The following is a 20055-nucleotide window of genomic DNA, read 5'->3' as shown; positions in this document are numbered from 1 at the left end:
CAAAGCAGGACCAATCCCCAATTTTGCCCCAGATCCCTAAACGGTCCCCTCAAGGATCGAATTCACAGTGCGGGGTTTAACAGGCCACTGACCTATCCATATGGTCCAAGAAGAATGTGAGACTCCATATAAACGTCCTGGAACTTAAGGCAATTAGGTTGGCCTGCAAAGCATTCCTCTAGCTTTAAAGTATTCTGTCACACAGATCCTTATATACAACACATCTGCAATGTATTATGTAAACAGGTAGAGGGCTGCCCATTCATCACTACAAGGCATCCAGAAAATGAACATGGTGTCACTTTAATGGGATAACCCCAATTGGTGGTCTTCCAGGGACCAACAAGTTAGCAGTCTTTCTCATCAGTCAGTGTGTCACCAATCATAAATGATCTCTAAAGAGCTACGTCCTCTCACTGATGTTTCAGCAGTGGAGAATATCACAGAATTATTTGCCATCAAAGAGAATGCAGAGTTTTGCCTGTGGCTCTGTGGGTGCCTGAACCTAAGATCTATTCAAGATGCGTTTCTCATACCGTGCTGTTGAGGTCTTATATACATTTCTGTCGATGCCCTTGGCACCCTGGGTTATAGGGAAAATCAGGATGCAGCTATACTGATCCTGATAGCTGCTCATTGGCAGAGACAATTCTGGCTAACAGATTTTCTCCAGATGTCCGCTCTCTGCCCTTGTATCACTTTAGGACTGTCCAAACATAACATCACAGAGCTGTGGACAGATTGGGTATGGATGTACAATCACTACACCTAATAGCTTGGATGTTGGCTGGTGAAGGGCTACTACTAACAAGAGACTGTTCATTACAGGTATAAGAAATCCTCTTAGCAAATCTTTTTTCACTTGGAGGAGAACTATCTGGACAGCCCAGGATGACAATGACCCTTTGAAGGCCCCTTCCCCCAAGATCCTTGACTACCTTCTGCAACTGAAACTGTCTGGACTCTCCATTAGTTCAATCAAAGTTCACCTTGCAGCAATCTCAGTATGCCACGTTCTGGTTCAGTCATGCTCTGTATTCTCCCATCTTTCTGCTTCTAGATTTTTAGAAGGGTTGAATCACAGTTACCCCACCAGTTAGGGAGCCCCTTCCCTCTTGGGATCTCAACATTGTCCTCGCAGGTCTCAAGCGTCTGAATTTGAACCCCCTCTCTGAATGTTCTCTTAACCACTTTACTCTCAAGATAGCCTTTTTGGTGGGTATTACATCTGCCAGATGTGTCAGTGAACTCCAAGCCTTCATGGCTAATCACGTCAAAAAGGTGGTGTTGAGACCTCATTCTAAGTTTATTCCCAAAGTTGTTTCACATTTCAACTTAAACCAAGCAATTAATCTAAAGATTTCTTTCTAAAATCCCATTTTTGTCCAGGAGAGGAAAAAAGGCCATACTTTAGATGTTTCTAGGTCCTTGTTATAGTCACTAAAACAGAGTCCTTTACATGGCCTCCCATCTTTTTGTTGGTCTAAGTAGCACTGCTAAAGAGTTAAGCCATCTGCTTTCAAAGAATAACTAAATGCATTTCCCAGTGTATATGAATCTGTCACATGGATGGTGTATCCCTTCCAACAAACATTAAGGTTTGTTCAGTGAGAGCTCAGGCTGCCTCTTGAGCATGTTTTAGAAATATCCCCATACCTGAGATGTGCAAAGCAGCTGCTTTGGAGTAATTTTCTCCATGCCCTTGATTTGACAGCAAGGGTTGGAAAGGCAGTGTTAGTCATTAGTTATTAGCTGATAAGACTCCTCAATACCACTTTCTAGATGAGAAACTGATTGCCAGTCACCTAGAGTGGGATCCACACAGACATACTCCGAGTACTACAGTTACTGTAAAATAAATATCTGTTCTTTTTTATATTTACTAATGGTAGTACACTGTTCAATAGTGTTGCTATAGAGAGAGGCAAGAAAGAATGACAAGCAAATGAGAATGGTAGAATGAAATTTGTAAAGATGGAGAAATATTTTATTTATTTTTGCAGTTGTTTGAATTGGGTCCAGATGGGGGAGATCATGAGACCGATGGGGACCTTCTTGCCGAAACTGATGTCTTGGCATATGATTGTGCTGCTAGGTAAATCATTTTATTTACTTTCTCCAAAAGAGGCTTACTGTCTTGTTGGTTTTGTTTTGGTATGCATCTTAAACATATTTTGAAGGTATGCTAAGTAATCTGTGTTGTTAGACTCTCTAACATGTTGTGCTGCATTTATTATCTTCAACAAAAAGAAACAGAGTGAAAAGAGCAAACAAAAAAACAGTTCAGATATTGTAGGGAGACTGAGATATAAAATGGAAAAGTGAAAGCCTTCCCCGTCCCAGCCCAACACATTTATTTTTCGGTGGAAATGTAGACATTAAATTTTGTATCTATTTGATTAAAGGATAAAGAATAGCTTTGAGAGAGCTGTAGCAGAAGGGCACTTTTTTACATATATGCTAGAAGGTCCAAATGTGGAATGTATTGATATATTTCTCAGAACTGACTAATATTGTGATTACCAAAGGAAAGGACACTGTGTTGTGCTTTATCCATTTTGGGAGTGGGGGAAAAAGAAGCATTCTTCACTGAAATATCAATATGTATGGAATTAGGAGACTTTTTAACGGGGGAGATGGGATGAATTTACACATATGCTGAGGAACTAGGAATGACACATTTCTGTAACGATACTCAACTCAACTCACCTTTCAAAAAGCACATCTGTACCTTGAAGTCTGGATTCTTGAGTGCTCAGTTACCTAGTGATATCTTCAGCCTCCCTTTGAACAGAAATTGTACTTAGATACTGAAAAGGGGTGTAACCAGGAGGGCATATAATTTGCAAATAGAAAGTGATCCACCAAAAACTGCTTTGACTGCCTTAATTATTGTCTGTGTGAATGAAAAACAACTTTTCTTAAAGTTCATTTGCAGCTGCTTTGGCCTTTCATGAACTTTCTGAATATAGGCAAGATTCTTTGTTAAAGCTTGTCATTGGGTTATTGAAATACATAATGGATTTAAAACAATCCACTTCCCATTTTTTTAAAAAACAAAACAGTCACTGGGTAGTAATAGTATCAAATCAAGATAATGAGATTGTCTAAAAGATAATTAATCTTACATTATATTCTTCAAATAAGAGGGGAGCTACTAATTCCTAAATACTTTCCAAATGTAGTGACTGTCCTACTATGAACAGTTATCCTGCCAATATTTTTCACTTAACCGTCCTGCCCGTTGTGAAGTTTTTTTCCTGTAAATGTAATGTGAAAAGGTTCCTAGGCTTTTCTCTGGGGTCTGTTGAAGCTATTAGAAAGCACACCCAGTTTTCTGTTTCATTTGATATTGATTCAGTAGGTTTTGCTTTTTTCATGGGTAATCGTGTCTAAACAACAGGCTGACTATACCTTTCTCACAGTTTAATACAGTTGAATGTCATTCCAAGTCAGTTAGAGTAGCTAGCTTTCTAACCTATGTTCGTTAATTAGATTTGCTAAACTTCCACATGGTCTTTGCACACTTTTACCAAGATATTGTTGCTTTGATTCATCCTTCAGACAAGAAACCAAATTTGGCTCAACAGAGTCACAGAATCTTTTTCTGTGTTAGAGTTGCTCAAACTGTCCTGCCTTCTAAAATTTTATTTCTGGGGGTGTCTCTCTCGCTCTCTCAGCATTTTTCAGAGGTATCTTATTTCTCCATATATTTGAAAATATCCAAATCATACAGTCCAAATAATAGTCATCCTGTTTGTTTCTTACTATCTTTTGCAAACTGTTAAATTTTAATTTTAATAATATCTTAGTTTTTTTAGATTTGTGACAGGGCATGCATTATGATTAGTATTTTAAGAGTTGGTGTATAAATTCTCATTTGTAAATATTTTTTGGAGAAGCACGTTCTTGCTTACCACTCACCTGTTCCACCCTCTCAACAGACTTGAGGTTTTTCTAAATGTTATTCAACAAATTGGCTACTTTGGGAGTATTTTCACTTCCCATTTGAAAGGAATGTGTGACATCATGAATATTTCATGGAGGCACTATTAGTTGCTCCTTGTTGAGTGAAGCTGCTTAAATGTACATATATGGGAGTTCCTCCAAGGCTTGTTAATCCATTCAAGATGTGTATTTTCAAAGAAAATCTATTGCAAGTAACTCCCCCTTCTTTATAGTCTAGGAACTTTCCTTAAAGATTTAGAATAATAAAAAAAGAAACTCCTACAGCCCTACGCTGTTTAATTCAGATTTAGCTCTCCAAGCAAAATTTTCTATCACACTTAACATAAGCGTTAGTTCACACAATACTGTCTCCCCTACTACTGAGTCCTAGGTCCCCAGTTTCCTGTTAGATACACTCATGCAACTGATGAGTTGATTGAGGTCCAGGTTCTTTTTCAAGTGCTGGTCCCTATGTGTATTACAGGTGTGGGTTTGCATGCACATCATGGGTCCAAGTCTGGAAATTCTAACAAGCTGTGTCCCTTGGCCCACACATATGCAGTAGTTCTGCTTGTGCTCCAGACCAAGGGCATAAGAGGAATGGGGGACTGATGCCTCTCCAGTTTCTTCTTACGCTGCGTGGCCTGAGTCAGAATCCCTATGTTCACAGATTTCTGTCTATAATGTGTTAAATAGATGTTATAAATAGTTGTACTGAGTCTTGTTAGCTTTTATGGTATAGTTCTTTCCCCATACCGGGGACTATGCCCAGAGTCCTGAGAACATAACAGCCATACTGGGTCAGACCAATGGTCCATCTAGCCCAGTATCCTGTCTTCCGACAGTGGCCAATGCCACGTGCATAAGAGGGAATAAGAGCAGGTAGTCATCATCTGATCCATTCCTTGTCGCTCATTCCCAGATTCTGGCAAACAGAGGCTAGGGATACCATCTCTGCCCATCCTGGCTAATAGCCATTGATGAACCTATCCTCTCTCCATGAATTTATCTAGTTCTTTTTTGAACCCTGTTATGGTCTTGCCTTCACAACATCCTCTGGCAAAAAGTTCCACAGATTGACCGTGTGTTGTGTGAAAACATACTTTTTTGTTTGTTTTAAACCTTCTGTCTGTTAATTTCGTTTGGTAACCCCTAGTTCTTGTGTTATGAGAAGGAGTAAATAACACTTCCTTATTTACTTTCTCCATACCAGTCGTGATTTTGTAGACCTCTATCATATCCCCCCTCAGTTATCTCTTTGCCAAGCTGAAAAGTCCCAGTCTTATTAATCTCTCCTCATATGGAAGCTCCATACCCCTAATCAGTTAAGCAGTGCCGCTCCAAGAACAAGCTTGGGAGTGGAGGCTACTGCTGCTAAGCCCAAGGACTCCTGATTTAGGGCTTCCCTGGAGAGTAGGCTTTACTCTCATGATCACAAGGACAGATCCCTGTCCAAGTCTGTTCATAAAAGAAAACATCCCTTCTTGATCCCATCCAGGTTGGGTAAGCCTTTGCTCATGGATCTTAAGAGCTTGGGACCTCTGAAAACCCTCAGGCATTGACATCCACTGGCTCTAAGGATATGTCTACATAGCAAAGAAAAGCCTGTGGCTGGCCCATGCCAGCTGACTCTGGCTATGGGGTAGTTTCATTGCTATGTAGACTTCCGGGCTCAGGCTGGAGCCCAGGTTCTGGGGCCCTCCCACCTCACAGCGTTCTAGAGCCCAGGCTCCATCCAGAGCCTGGAAGTCTACACAGCAGTAAAACAGCCCGAGCCCCACAAGCCCGAATTGGCTGGCAAGATGTCTAGTTGCTGTGTAGACATACCCATATCAGTCCAGGACCTGACTCCTGTGTAGTACCAGGCCCTTCCTTTGAAGAACCACCCAACTGTGAACTCTTAAGACACATTGGAACCATTGGTCCCATTCATCAGAATGCCCCAAACACCAAGACATATGGACATTTATACTTCACCGGAGGATATCTTCCTTCCTTACTCTCAGTCCCCTCTCTTCTTGGCCCATCCTCCCTAGGGCCATTTCACACCAGAGGATGAAACTGATGACACAGGAGACATCTCATCTCCAGCCCTCGGGCAGATCTGGTACTGGCTTCCCCTCTAATAGGGAGAGAGCAATTTTAAGACTCGGACAAATCATATGTTCCAGCTAGTCGCAGTCCTGACACAATCAAGGAAATATGGACTCCCTTCTTGCAATTATGCTTTCCCCATGGTCCTCCTGAGACAATTAACTCCTCCTTTAGCCTACTGGCCCCCATGGGACCTGTATGGCAGATGCCCTGGATCCATCTTTGAGTCACGCCATAGCTCACCTGCTTAGCATCTGTCAGAGTACGAGATGGAAGATGTTGATCCAAGTCCGCAGATACTGACTGGAATCTGATCCTCGTTTTTGGATGAAGCAGTTACTCTATCCTCACTGTCTCCACCACTCTTCCATAGACAGTACTAGGAGCTGCTGCAGAGGATAGCCAGTGAACCTGAGATTCCCATGAGAGGAGGTTCAGGACCTCCAACTCCAACTTTGCAGCCTATGTGTGCCCTGTTACTGAGGCCATCCTGGAGCCAGCCTTGATGGTATAAGCAGGCATAGAATCATAGAATATCAGGGTTGGAAGGGAGCTCAGGAGGTCATCTAGTCCAACCCCCTGCTCAAAGCAGGACCAATCCCCAACTAAATCATCCCAACCAGGGCTTTGTAAAGCTTGACCTTTATAACTTCTAAGGAAGGAGATTCCACCACCTTCCTAAGTAACGCATTCCAGTATTTCACAACCCTCCTAGTGAAAAAGTTTTTCCTAATATCCAACCTAAACCTCCCACACTGCACTTTGAGACCATTACTCCTTGTTCTGTCATCTGCTACCACTGAGAACAGTCTAGATCCATCCTCTTTGGAACCCCCTTTCAGGTAGTTGAAAGCAGCTATCAAATCCCCCCTCATTCTTCTCTTCTGCAGACTAAACAATCCCAGGTCCCTCAGCCTCTCCTCATAAGTCATGTGTTCCAGTCCAATCATTTTTGTTGCCCTCTGCTGGACTCTTTCCAATTTTTCCACATCCTTCTTGTAGTGTGGGTCCCAAAACTGGACACAGTACTCCAGATGAGGCCTCACCAATGTCGAATAGAGGGGAATGATCACATCCCTCTATCTGTTGGCAGTGCCCCTACGTGTACATCCCAAAATGCCATTGGCCTTCTTGGCAACAAGGGCACACTGTTGACTCATATCCAGCTTCTCGTCCACTGTAACCCCTAGGTCCTTTCTGCAGAACTGTTGCCTAGCCGCTCAGTCCCTTGTCTGTAGCAGTGCATGGGATTCTTCAAGAAGAGACCAAGGTCACAACATCAGAAGACCACCCCAGCTGACAAGGGCTCAAAGAGGTTGGACCTTTTGGGAAGAGAGGGTGTTTTTTTTCCTCTGCAAGCCCCCAATTCTGTATTGCTACCTTTCAGGCCTCATTAGCGAAATACAATTTTAACAGTTACTCCAGGCTGGTGGACTTTAAGGACATGATTCCCCTGAGGGTAGAGTTCAGTTTCAATCCTTCATCAAGGAAGCCAAGTCAGTGGAAAAAATATCCTTACAAGCTACTCTGTATGCAGCGGATACATCATCTAGAAGTATAGCCACTGGCATAGTTATGAAGCATAAGTCTTGGCTTTACTCTTCAGGGTTCCCCACAGAGCTCCAGAACACCGTATGGTGACCTACCTTTTGACGAGTCAGATTTGTTTAACAAGAAGATGGATGAGGCCTTACATTCATTGAAAGACTCTACTCCCTGGGAATTTGTACTCTGACCCTGAAGAGAAAAAAACACAGGCAGATGTATGAACCAGGCTGCCTCCTCCACAAACATTCTGTCTTCAGTGTCCAGTTGAGCCTCCTCATAAATGACAGAGAAGTCAGAGGTCTCAATTTTCAGTTTCCTCTGATGCCATGACGTTACCCATTCCTAGCCACCTGCCCAGGACTCTTTTTGATGCTTCTGTTGAGAACTGCCAGCCATTACCGATGACACCCATTTCTTCCCCGCTTACCTTTGGGGGCCACCTCTCACTTTTTTCCCCACAATTAGGACCCTATCGCCACAGACAGTTCGGTTTTAGAAATTATCTATCAAGGTTATGCCATTAAATTTCTCTCCTGCCCTTCCCCACAAACTTCCTTCCCGGCTCCTCTTCGGGGACGACTTTCATGAAGAGATTCTTCAACAAGAGGCAGACTCTCTTCCAACGAAGGGCAATAGACGGAGTGCCATCTCAGAATCATGGGGAGAGGCTTTTATTCCCCTTGTTTCTTAATCCCCCCCCCCCCCCAAAAGACACAGGATGGAGACCCATTTGGGACCTTCATAAATGCAACATCTTTATTCAAAAGTTGAAATTCAGGATGGTTACACTAATATCAGTATTCCTACAGGAGGGAATATGGTTTGTGGCTCTCAATATGAAGGACACCTGTTTTCATGTAGATAGTCATCTGTCCCCCAGAAAGTTCTTTTAGTTCATGGTAGGTCAGGAACATCTCCAGTTGAAGCCCTTCTTTTTGGATTGGCAAAAGCACCCAGAGTATTCGCTAAAGTTTTCTCTGTGGTGGCAGCCCAGATCAGATGTCAAAGTTACAGTTTTCTTCTAATTGGACAACTGGATCCTAGTAGGTTGTTCCGCCATGGGGACAGATCAGTGACTTTGTTCCCACTCCATCTTCTAGCAGCCATGGGTGTCTGTGTGAACAAATAGAAGTCCATTTTAACCTCCAGAGCTACGCTGGATTCCCTTTCAGCAAGAGCTTTCCTCCCCACAGAAAGATTTCAGTTTTAATGAGAAATCTAATAGCACGGATTATCCGTCAAAGACTATGGTCAGTGTGCCTTTCTCTCGAGTCACATGATCTCACGTACTTGAGACACCATTCGCCAGGCTTCATCTACAATGCCTACAGGCCTGGCTTCTATCTATCTCACCAGACAAGGACCACATGAGCACCAGAGTGACTGTTGTTCCCACCAGGGTCATTGCCTCTCTTACTTGGTAATCGAACCCGGATCAATTGAGAATAGGCATCCTCTTCAGCACTCGCACACGCAGTGCTACCATACACATCCCTCCAAGGTTGGAGGGCTCACCTGAATAACTACACTGTACAAGGTACCTGACTCCACAGAAGGCCAGACAGTACATCAACTTGCTGGAACTGAGAGCGGTCTGTGTGGCACGTAGGGTTCTTCTCCCTTTCATTCATTCTCTCCATGTCCAAGTAATGTCAGAACAAGGCTTTTTATATTAACAAGCGAGGTAGAGCAAGATCCCTTTGTAGTTAGATGAGGCGCTGAAACATAAACCCTTGTATCAGAGGCCCGGTATGAGGCCTAAGACCTGCAACTAAAGTAATGGTCAAGATTTTGCCAGCTTCTGTGAACAGGGCCTGCCTTTTGCTCAGAACTTAACTTTGCTTTATATTAGCTTCATCTAACTACACCCTTCACCTCTGCATAGAAGCACTCAGGCTTTGGAATTGGTGCATCAGAAACCACGTCACTACCTAAGCCACGTACCTTCCAGGTATTCAAAATTCTGCAGCAGACAACCTGAGCAGACACATTTCTGCGGACCACGAGTGGGAAATACACAGCTCTGTCCGGAGCGAGATATTCGGTCAGTGGGGAGCACCTCAGTGGGATTTCTTCACACCCAAAACAAAGAAGAAACTGCTTCTCTATTGTTCCAGAGCAGCTATGAGCCATGACTCTCAGGGCAATGTTTTCCTGCTGTAATAGACAACAGACCAATTCAGATATGCATTTCTGCCCACTCCCCTGCTACCACAGGTCTTGAGAGAGGTCCTTCAAGACAAGGTCAGAGTCGTTCTCCTTGAACCCAACTGGTCCAGGCCATTTTCATTCCCAAGGAATGACACTTCTGGGAATGTCAGTCAGTCCTCGTATCAGGAGCCGTCCCTTCCCAGATATCTTTACTCAGGAAGGCATCAAAATCTGACATCCCAATCGAGATCCAGTTCACTTCATGGTTTGGTGTTTGAATGGACATCAGATCTAGAATACTCTTGCTCGACAGCTGTCCAAGCCATTCTTAATAAAAAAAAAAAAAATAGGAAAGATTCAACCAGTAGTTGCTATGGAGCTAAACTGAAATGTTTCTCTACCTGGGCACAGTCTTCCTCAGAGTTTTCTGGTATCCCAGTTGTGTTAGATTATTTCAGTGGTTACAGGTACACTAACACATGTATGCCTGTGACAGTGGACCAGCTCAGTCAGTGGCGGGATTGCCCCCACGCCAGATGAAGAGTTAAAGCAAGGTATCCGAACATTTATAGACTGAAACAAACAATCTGGGATAAGCAATTTACATATCATCTTACTTGTTTACCTCCCCTTGTACTTTTCTCTTGATGTTTCAGATAAAATATCCCTATTCATCACTTTTGTCAAACTATTTTATCGTGTGCTTGGTTAGTGTGTTCTTGTGCTGCCCTGCTGGAATGTGTTTACATATTCATTGTGTTTTAGCAATGCTAACAATACTGGTGCCGAGTTCGTGTACTGGACACTGGCTTGCAGGAAAGCACCTGCTTTTGACAGGGGCTGACGGTTGCTCATAGCATAACTTATGCTGACTTAAGTTCAGGCCTCAGGCCTTGCACCAGGCCCATGCTTCAGGCTCTCTCTTTCTACTACACATACTAGTTAGGCCTCTGCTGCCAATGCTGCAGTGGGAACAGCAGTACTTCCAACATCTTTGTTGACAACATCCTTGCACCCACGTCCAGTCTGAAGGGTTGCATACACAGAGGGACCTGCACTTGAAGAAATTGAGGTTGCTTACCTTACAGTAACTAGTCGAGATGTGTCGTCCCTACTAGTATTCCACTACCCATATTCATTTCCCTCTGCTTCAGATCCTATTGGATTTGTGGTAAGAGGAGGAACTGGAGAGGCATCGACCCACACTGCTTCTTCAGCTCTTAGGCTGGAGCACTAGGAGAACGACTGTACATGTGAGGGCGAAAGTACATTGCTTGTTAGAATTTCTGGACGTGGGCGCATGGCACTCATGCATACCCACGTAAAGTATATAGATAGGGACCATACCTCTTGGAGATATGCATATGTCACACCTGTTTCTCATTCACATCAGACAGCTACACTAACCTGCCATTCATTCATTACTTCATACCCTCATGACTAATTCACATGTACTCTGGCTCATCCCCATTCATTTTCAACCTGCTGTCTTTAGTCAGTCCCAGCTCAATCACCAGTTCGTGAACTGATTCCAAAATATTCCCAACTCAGTCATAACTTCATTCACTCACTATTAACCCCATCATCAGATTTATCAGTTCGGTTTTCCGTCTCTTTCCCCTCACCCAATTCATCAGTTCTCTTCACAGCTCCACTAAACTGTTCCCATACAGTCATGTCTCTTTAAAGTTGTGTAGCTGTCTCAACTCTTTGCACATTGTTGGGCCACCGCATAGTACATGGTTGCTCCTTTGTGTCTTTCCCCAGTCAGGTCTCAGTTCTTCCTTTCATAGCAGGTGTTTCACCTCTGCTTCATTTGCAACGTTGCATCCATCCCCTAGATTGTGGAGGGACTGGGGGTTCTGTCCCTCTCCTTTATCTGTGGAGGGGCCAAGTAAGGAGCCAGATATCTTCTCTTCTCTCTGTGCCTGGAGAGTGGACTTGCAGAACTGGGTGAGTGCAGTTGGCAGCTTTAGAGCAGTACCACTGCCAAGCTTCACATAGCCAAAATACTCTGGATCTGGCCTCAGCTAGCCAGGAGATGAAGAACAACCATGTCTTGGTCCAGGAGAGTGGGACGCCTGGAGGAACTGCTGATCATCATTCCTCAGTCAGTATATGCATAAGGTAGGAGGATTCAAAGGATTCTACAGGTGTCATTGCAGGAGTTCTTCACTCACTCACGTGCTGAACTGAGGTAGAGTGAAAAAAGGTCCTCTTACAGGCCCAAATTTGTATCAGCTTCTCTCTTGCCACCTGTCACAGCAGCAGGGCTACATTCAGTTCACATTTCTAAGGTTATTTTTTAAGGTTGAAAGATGACTTTAAAAAAATTAATTAGTTATTGGTGAAATCCTAGTCCTAGTGAAGTTCACTGTATTCACTATTAATCCCATCATCAGAATCAATGTGAAATCATTTCAGGGAAACAGGTCTTCCTTTACAAAGAATTTCAGGATTTTACTTTGTACATATTTTCTGTGTATTCTCTATTTGTGTATTTTGACACCCTTCCATGTAAAGTTCTTATTTCCTTTCATGTGAGTATATTTATATTAACATATTCCTTAGAATTTGTGTAATATCCTGAAATTCTTTATAAAAAGACCTGTTCCCCTGAAATGCTGTAAAGCTGTAGTAAAAATTTGTGTTGACCAGGTTATTTACTACGCATTACTGCAAATGTTAATATTCTGTGTTTTGTTAAACTAACTGCATTCATTAGCCTAGCCAGCATTTTAAATCTGTAGTTGATCTGTAGTCTGCTATGTTTTAAGAACAATTTCAAGTTTAGTTTAGTGGATCACTGGATGTCCTGGCTTTCTGAAAAAAAAACAAATGAAACAAAACAGCCACACTCCACACACTGCCAGCATGATGCAAAGTAGTGTAAACTTGAGAGTGGAAATAGGTAGATATTTCATATTGTCATCATCCTTCTGGTTCATTTGGGTTTAGGATATTTACTGTGGATTCTTTTTTCAGGCTAGTTGATGAATTTCATACAATTTAATTTGCAAATTAATTCAGACTTTTTTTTCTTTAAACTTTGCTTCTCTCAGAGAAAAATACGCAATGATGTTTGATGAACCAGTTCTCTTGCAAGCTGGCTGGTGGTATGTAGCCTGGGCACGAGTGTCAGGCCCAAGCAGTGATTGTGGATCTCACGGACAGGCCTCTATTACAACAGATGATGGGTAAGTTATTTTTGTCTCTCTCATATATTTGTATGAAATAGAGTATCTAATATTACTTGAATGAAAGTTGTTTTTTTTTCTTTCAGCGTTGTTTTCCAGTTTAAGAGTTCCAAGAAATCAAATAATGGTACAGATGTTAATGCAGGACAGATCCCTCAGTTACTATACAGGTAATATTTTCATCCATTTTTGGGTCAGGTTGTGGAATCGTTCTTTTTTTTCTTGTTTTTTTGGAACAGAAGTACTGTAAAGATAAGCCTACCGTGCATGATAGGGCTATTTTACTGGGTTAGAAAACTGTTGTTTGAAAACTTGTGGGAAAATTAAGTTATAGCTGAAAAGATACAAAGAAGGGTATGTGTCATACCAAAAGTTTATTTCCATCTGGTTGTGGTGTGTTAGTATTGAGATTTTGAATTAAAATATTTGCAATATTTCATCCTTAGTTTAGCTGCTAGTTTTGTGAATACTGGTGTTTTATCCCAAAAATAGTTCATTTTTGTGACAGATTGAAGGTCCTAAATGATTTGGCTGGCTCATTGCTGTAGGCTGTTTCTCAAAAACTACCATACAGAATTTCATACTGCAGTGCTTCTTAGACAAAATACTCAAATGGTGCTTATACAGGCCTTGACTATGTATTTTTGTATTGTATTATCACCATTATCATTATTATCATTGTATTGTATTACCACCATTTTGTTCTATGGTTCACAGCTTCAGCTGTAAGTATTTTAGGCCCCAATCATAAAACTTTGCATTTGATTCTGAGAGCCTTGGATTTCTTGGCACACATTCCAAGGCCAGTAGATGACGAGTTGTTAGTAAAGCCCACTCTCACAAACAGTAAACCACTCTGGATTTTTTTTCAGTGTCTTTCAGACTGGTTCCTCTAAGTGCTACCACTGAACAAACAGTAAATATGCATGACAGAAAATATTGCTTAATTGGGAGTTTTATCGAATGTTGCTTTTCACTTTGCGCATACAACGTTAGCTAAGATCAGAGTGTTACTTGGGGATTTCCTTGGTGTGAGTGAATTGACACCTTAAAGTGTGGTAGGGATAAAAAAATGAAATATGGGCTACAAAATCTTGCTTAGGGCATGTCTACATGTACAGCAGTGCAACTGCACTGACGCAGCTGCACTGCTGCAGGGCATCTAGAGAAGACGCTCTATGCCGATGGGAGAGAGGTCTTCCATTGGCATAATAAAACCACCTCCGCTAATGGCAGAAGCTATCGGCAGGAGAAGCTCTCCTGCCATCATAGCGCTGTGCACACTATCACTTATGTTGGCATAACTTGTGTTTCTTGTGAGGAGGTTTGTTCACACCCCTGAACGACATAAGTCATACTGTAGAAGTACCCTTAGGGTTCTTGTGGCTGTGTGAATCTTGCCTACTGTTTTACTTTGATTCCAGTCTCTCTCTCATTCTCTGAAAGGTCAAATGAATGTGACCGATTCAGTTTACATATATGTTCAGATAGTTCATTTAAGACTAGCAACTAGTGAAAAGTTTGCAATTCACAAAGATATCGCTGAAGTAAAGACAGTTTTTTTTAAATTAGTCTCATCAGCGATGCACTGCACTGTCCTCTGCAAAAGAGAATTTTCCATTTGTTTAACTTTCTTAGGATGTAATATATTCCCTGAGGTCAGCTGCCACTCTAGATTCACAGTGTTGGGAAGGGCTGTCAACCTGTAAAAAGATATTGAGGCAGCTCTGAATAATTTTGTTTCTTTGATATTCTCTTAAGTGTTCCCTGTGTTATATTTTCTTCTCTTCCTAATTGCATAATTTTGGGCTTTCTCTTTTGAGGCCCAGCCCTTCACGTAGCCTTGGAGGTTTCCAAGACCCCTTTCTCAAACTCAAGGGACCCCAGATCTCCCGTCCCTCTTGTTGTGAGACTCCTCAGAGTCCTCAGTCTACTCCTCTGCATATTTTCTTACTCCAATACTATCTCTTTGAAATGCTACATGAAATGCTCCATTAAGTAAACTTGCCAGTCAGGAGAGCTTTTGTTAACCTGTTGTTTTCCTGCTTATCTCCTCTTTCAGAAAGCCTTGCATCTCTTTCCCAGCTTTTTTCCATTTCATTCCATTCATTCAATAAACTTACTCCTTCCCCCCCCCCCACTCACCCCCTCCGCACCCCCAATTCAGATACTCTCTCTCTTCTGAGGCTAAAAGTTGAAGGCTAAGCCTCAGACACATTGATCTACCTTTAAAAAAAAAAAAAAAAAAAAAAAAAGTCTAGGAAGCCTAAAACAACAGCAACAAAATATCAAGGCTGAAAGCCAAGACTGGAGAAGCTTGCTCTCTGTCCTTACAGGAAAGAGAAATTTCCAGCGTAGTTTCAAGAGAGACCGTTTCAGATTCAGATGGATACCTGTAGGCTATTTCAAGAGAGTAGAATTGACAGTTGTATTTCCAATGTCAATTAATTCTATATTTTGCTTTACAGTACAGAAATAAAAAAGCACCTGTCCTGGTGCTTAGGCACTTTTAAAGCAACTTTTTAAAGTACAGTAATATGGATATGGGGCACACCACTGATTGGGTTGACATATGTACCCTCTCTGCACACATGCATATCATTACTAAACTTACTTTGTTTTCAATGAGGGTGAGATGTGATGTGGAAATGTCAAGTGGTGCTTTTACCATAGAAATGGACATAAACGACAGCATAACATGTTAAAATATTTGCATTCGTTTCTGTTAGTTTAATGACTGTATTATTTCAAGACATAAAATTGGATTTCTTTGTGACCTCAAAGCATCATAACAATCTAAAGAGTAAACCAAAATCTAATAATGAATTTGTACAGGTATCATTGAAATGAAGGTGACATTTCTAGTCAATATCATTATCCTCTTGTTCATCATTTTTATGTATTCTGTCGAGAGTGCATGGGTTACCAGAGTCTTCATTGTCTTAACATGTACACAGTTCTGTGCAGGGAGGATTGTTGTGACTACAGGCACACTTGATTGTCCTTAAGGGTCCAGGTACAAAGGGGATCTTGAAGCTAAGGTATCACTGGGCCCTTGAAGAATTCATCATCCACATTTTTCCATCCATATTGCAAGGATGATCCAATATCTGGTTTACCTATGTGCAAAGACATCCAAATCTTTGTTTGCTGATATGCTCTTCAAAACTATCTTCACATGGGGGGAGTTTGGCCAGTAACTTGCTCTTTTCGATGGCTAGATTGAGGTGTAATCAAGTCAGATGTCTATGGGTCTCCTTTTCTTAATTGCTCTGGTCATACAGCACGGCTACCAACTTCCTTGTCTCAGAAATTGCAGCTTATCCATCACTCTCTACCAATTTGGCAGGATCTCTGAAGAAGTAAGCTCCTTTTATTTTGACAATGTTAAACACAGATTTTTCCCAATACCAAATAGGGATGACAGAGTCACATCCTGTTGTTGTGTATGTTGCAGAAGTCAGAAGTGAGTGTATTATACATTGCATGCCCAGGTTATGAAGTGACGCGTTTCAGTTGTGCTAGTAATGGTGCTTGTTTCAATCCAGGTTGTCAGTATATTCCATTTTTGGAAGGTAGTGAACAGCAAGGATCAAAACATCTGTACCATCTGATCTAATTACTGTAGATTTGATACCAAGAGACCCAAGAGCCATGTTGGCACATACAGCATGCAGAAACATCCTTGTGTTCGCTGCCTCTTGAATGCTGTACAAGTCTTGGGCTTCAACACCTCTACTGATGATGGACTTTGCTACTTCACCATTGAAAAAGCCTCCAGCTAGGAGGAATGTTTGTGCTGGGTGTGGTTCTGCACTCTCAGGTGCATTATGAACCATACATTCACAGCGGAATTTTACAAGTGACTGCTTGTTGGGTGCCACATTTAGAAACTTTTCAGCGAAGACATAGGAAATCCACCAATCACCTGGTATTTCTTCCATCCAACTTTAGATCCTGTCTGGTGCTGTCTTTCTGCACTTTTCACAGAGTTATTGTTGTCATATCAGTCAGACTTCAATTACAGAATTAGCTTTGTCAAATCCTTTTGGAACCTACATTAAGTACTCAGGAGCCAATTCGTCAAATGTGTGGAATTTGTCTCAGAGCCATCATTTGTATGACAGCCATGGCATCTCTGATATACACTGGTTTCTTTGTTGCGTGCTCTTAAAGCTTGAAAGCTTCTAGCTGATGCCAAAATTCAGCTCTGTCTATTCTTATCATTGTTCCATCAGCATGGAAGCACGGGTCCTATTGGATGACTAAGAACAGTTGCCTTTGAAACATCATCTCTGCATCTTGCTAAAGACAGGGCTCTATGGGAAACAGTTTTTGGATTGATAGCTGCTGTGATTGTCCCCCCGTTGGACTTAAATTTCGTCGTCTTGACCATGTCAGCAAATCAGCCCTTTAGACCCCAAAGCCATTGAACTTTAAATTTGCCATTTTCTTTTTCCTTGCTTTCCATCGTGATCAGGGTTAGACAACTGGATGGCTATACATTGCCAGCATGGTCAGGGAAGGAGGGGAAGCCAAGGCCATTGTAAATAATTTTCGATGTAGAATCCCATAACTTTGATTCAGGTAAATAGTAGGGGCTAAAACACTTTTTTGTAGACTGGGTGAGCCATCAAATACCACTTCTCAACAGCATTTCTTTGACTTTCCCTCCTGTCAAAACTTCAGAAGTTCTTATCCTGTTTTCCAGTCAAGCATGGAAAATTGCTTTCTTATATATACACCTTTTTCTTTCTATGACTCCTTGTGTTTTCAGGAAGTCCGTGAAGGACTACCACATGCTGGTTCTAATTTGCCCATCTTGACCAAGAAGCCATTTTCTTGAGGCCTCTTTAGATAGATCTCCATCCCACAAGTGAAAATATCACTCTCCTTGGACATGCTTCACTGGGCTTTCTGGTACAAACCTGAAACTGAAAAGGAAGCACTAGGAACGTGCATTTTTCCTCACTTGCGCAAATAATTTAATCTTCTCCAAATATTCTGAAAAACAGTGCTTTACAGTTTAAGGAAAGGGTCTTTAGGTCATTGAAATTAAAGGACAAGTCTTCACTTTGGGATTTGCTGGGAGACAGGGTCCTCTTGTGAGGCACACTCATATTTTCCATTTCTTAAAAGCCATTTCTAATCTTAAATCCCATGTCAAGGCTTACCTTCCAACCTGGAATCTCACTTAAGTATAATAGCCTTGACAATCTTTTCCTTATTTTCTCCGGGATGAGTTTCCCTTTTCACTTCAGTGAAGATGTAGTCTTAATATGACTGTGCCTCAGTACAAAAAAGCTCTGTGTTCTTTATTTCACAGACTCTGAGAATTTCCTGTCTAGGAGGGCTCCCTTCCATAAATGCAATAATTTGGATGACCTGCTAGAAGTATAATTAATATATAAGCAGATCAGAATCAAAGTTCTGCAAACCTGCCACCTAATCCTCACTATTTCACCTTTGTGAGGGATTACCATCTAGATGTCCAAGTCTTCAGCCTTGAAACACAAAGGCCTGCAGATGGTACTTCTTTCCTAAGTCATAATTTCTCTGTGTGTGTGTTCGTTTCCTGCCTTCCTTTTGTGTGACACTACTTTGGGCCTGCGTCTCAGTAGTCTTGAATCTGGATTATCAAATGCACTCTGCTGGAGAACGGGACAACATTATTCTGCCTGTAATTTGGGTTTCATAGGAGCGTACCTGCCAATCCATAGTTCCCTCTATTTCTGCATCTTAATTCTGTTTCACCATAAAAGGATCCTGAATTAAGCAAATCTTTGGACGTTTCTCCTGAGGTCATGTGCCTTGTCCTGTATTTTTCTGTGTTCTCAATGCCAGAAGGAAAACTTGCAATAATGAAAACAGAAAAACTCATTAGTAAAGCTCAGATTTCGTCACAGCTATTTTTAGTAAAAATCACAGACGCATCATGAGCAATAAAAAATTCACGGAAGCCCATGACCTGTCTGTGATTTTTCCTAAAAACATCCATGACAAATGAGTATGGAGGAGGGTCCACTACCCACAGCTCTGGGGTCCCCCTGCTGCCTGGCGGCTAGGAGCTGCTGGGGGCCCGTTGCCAGAAGTGGCTGAGAGCTGTGGGGCTGCTTGCTGACTCTTCCATCCTCAGAGCAGAAAATGTCCCGGAAGTGTCTGGAAATCATGGACTCCATGACTTCTGCAGCCGCTGGTGTGGCTTCTGGGGCAGTCTCAGGCCACATACACCCCCAGCAGCAGGAGGAGTTTGGGTGGGGCTGGAGGTTGGGGCACGAGAGGGGGTGAGGGCTCTGGGTCGTGCTTACCTTGGGGGGGGGGTCTCTTTGGAAGTGGTTCCCAGCCAATGGGAGCTGCGGAGCTGGCAGCTCATGGAGATAGGAGCTTAGGGAGGGACATGTCACTGCTTCTGACTTGAGCCCCCCTGGACCGCCCAGCACCTGCACCCCCCCCCCCAAACACTTGCTGCACCCCATGCTCCCGCCTCTGAATACCTGCAGCACCTCCCGGGCCGCTGCCTCCAGCACCCACAGCACTCCCAAGATTTAGTCAGGGGTATAGTACAAGTCATGGACAGGTCACAGGCCATGAATTTTTGTTTACTGCCAGTGGCCTGTCCATGATTTTACTAAAAATACCTGTGACTAAAAGGTAGCCTTACTCATCAGTGTTTGTTTGAAGGACAGCCCTCCTTCCTAATAGTGCAGAATCCAAATTGGCAGATCTATTCCTCTGAGAAGAATTGTTTACTTCACTTCATTTCTAAAGTAACATTTCTAGGTAATCCCAGTAGGATATCCCTGTACTGCATTGTCGCTAACCAGTATAATAAAACAAAACATGCTTAAAAACACAATCAGGGTTTATCATTTCATTTCTCAATTTCTGCTTTCAGACTGCCAACAAGTGATGGCAGTGCATCAAAAGGAAAACAGCAAACCAGCGAGCCTGTTCATATTTTAAAGAGGTCATTTGCAAGAACTGTCTCAGTGGTGAGTACCAGTTACAGTCTTCATTTTCTGTGTATTCTTTTCTGATTGCAAAATCTAAAGAATTTCAAGGAAATTTTTTTAATTTTACTGTATTTTCTGCTACAACTTAATAAAAATTCACATAC

General features: G+C 42.2%; 1 protein-coding gene across 12 annotated transcripts in view; it reads left to right on the top strand.

The window, feature by feature from the left end:
- Positions 1-20055, top strand: part of MYCBP2 (MYC binding protein 2) — a 409657-nt gene that overhangs the window by 163494 nt on the left and 226108 nt on the right. For all 12 annotated transcript variants that reach the window (XM_074962231.1, XM_074962238.1, XM_074962204.1 and 9 more), the window contains 4 exons: positions 2004-2095; positions 12804-12938; positions 13025-13108; positions 19834-19930. In XM_074962231.1, coding sequence (XP_074818332.1) covers positions 2004-2095; positions 12804-12938; positions 13025-13108; positions 19834-19930 — 408 coding nt within the window. The remainder of the gene's footprint in view (positions 1-2003; positions 2096-12803; positions 12939-13024; positions 13109-19833; positions 19931-20055) is intronic.

This window comes from Natator depressus, chromosome 1 (genome assembly GCF_965152275.1).
Source record: "Natator depressus isolate rNatDep1 chromosome 1, rNatDep2.hap1, whole genome shotgun sequence".
In the NCBI taxonomy this organism is placed as follows: domain Eukaryota; kingdom Metazoa; phylum Chordata; order Testudines; family Cheloniidae; genus Natator; species Natator depressus.
The sequence above is the reverse complement of the archived record's forward strand: the minus strand, read 5'-3'. Positions and strand labels throughout refer to the sequence as shown.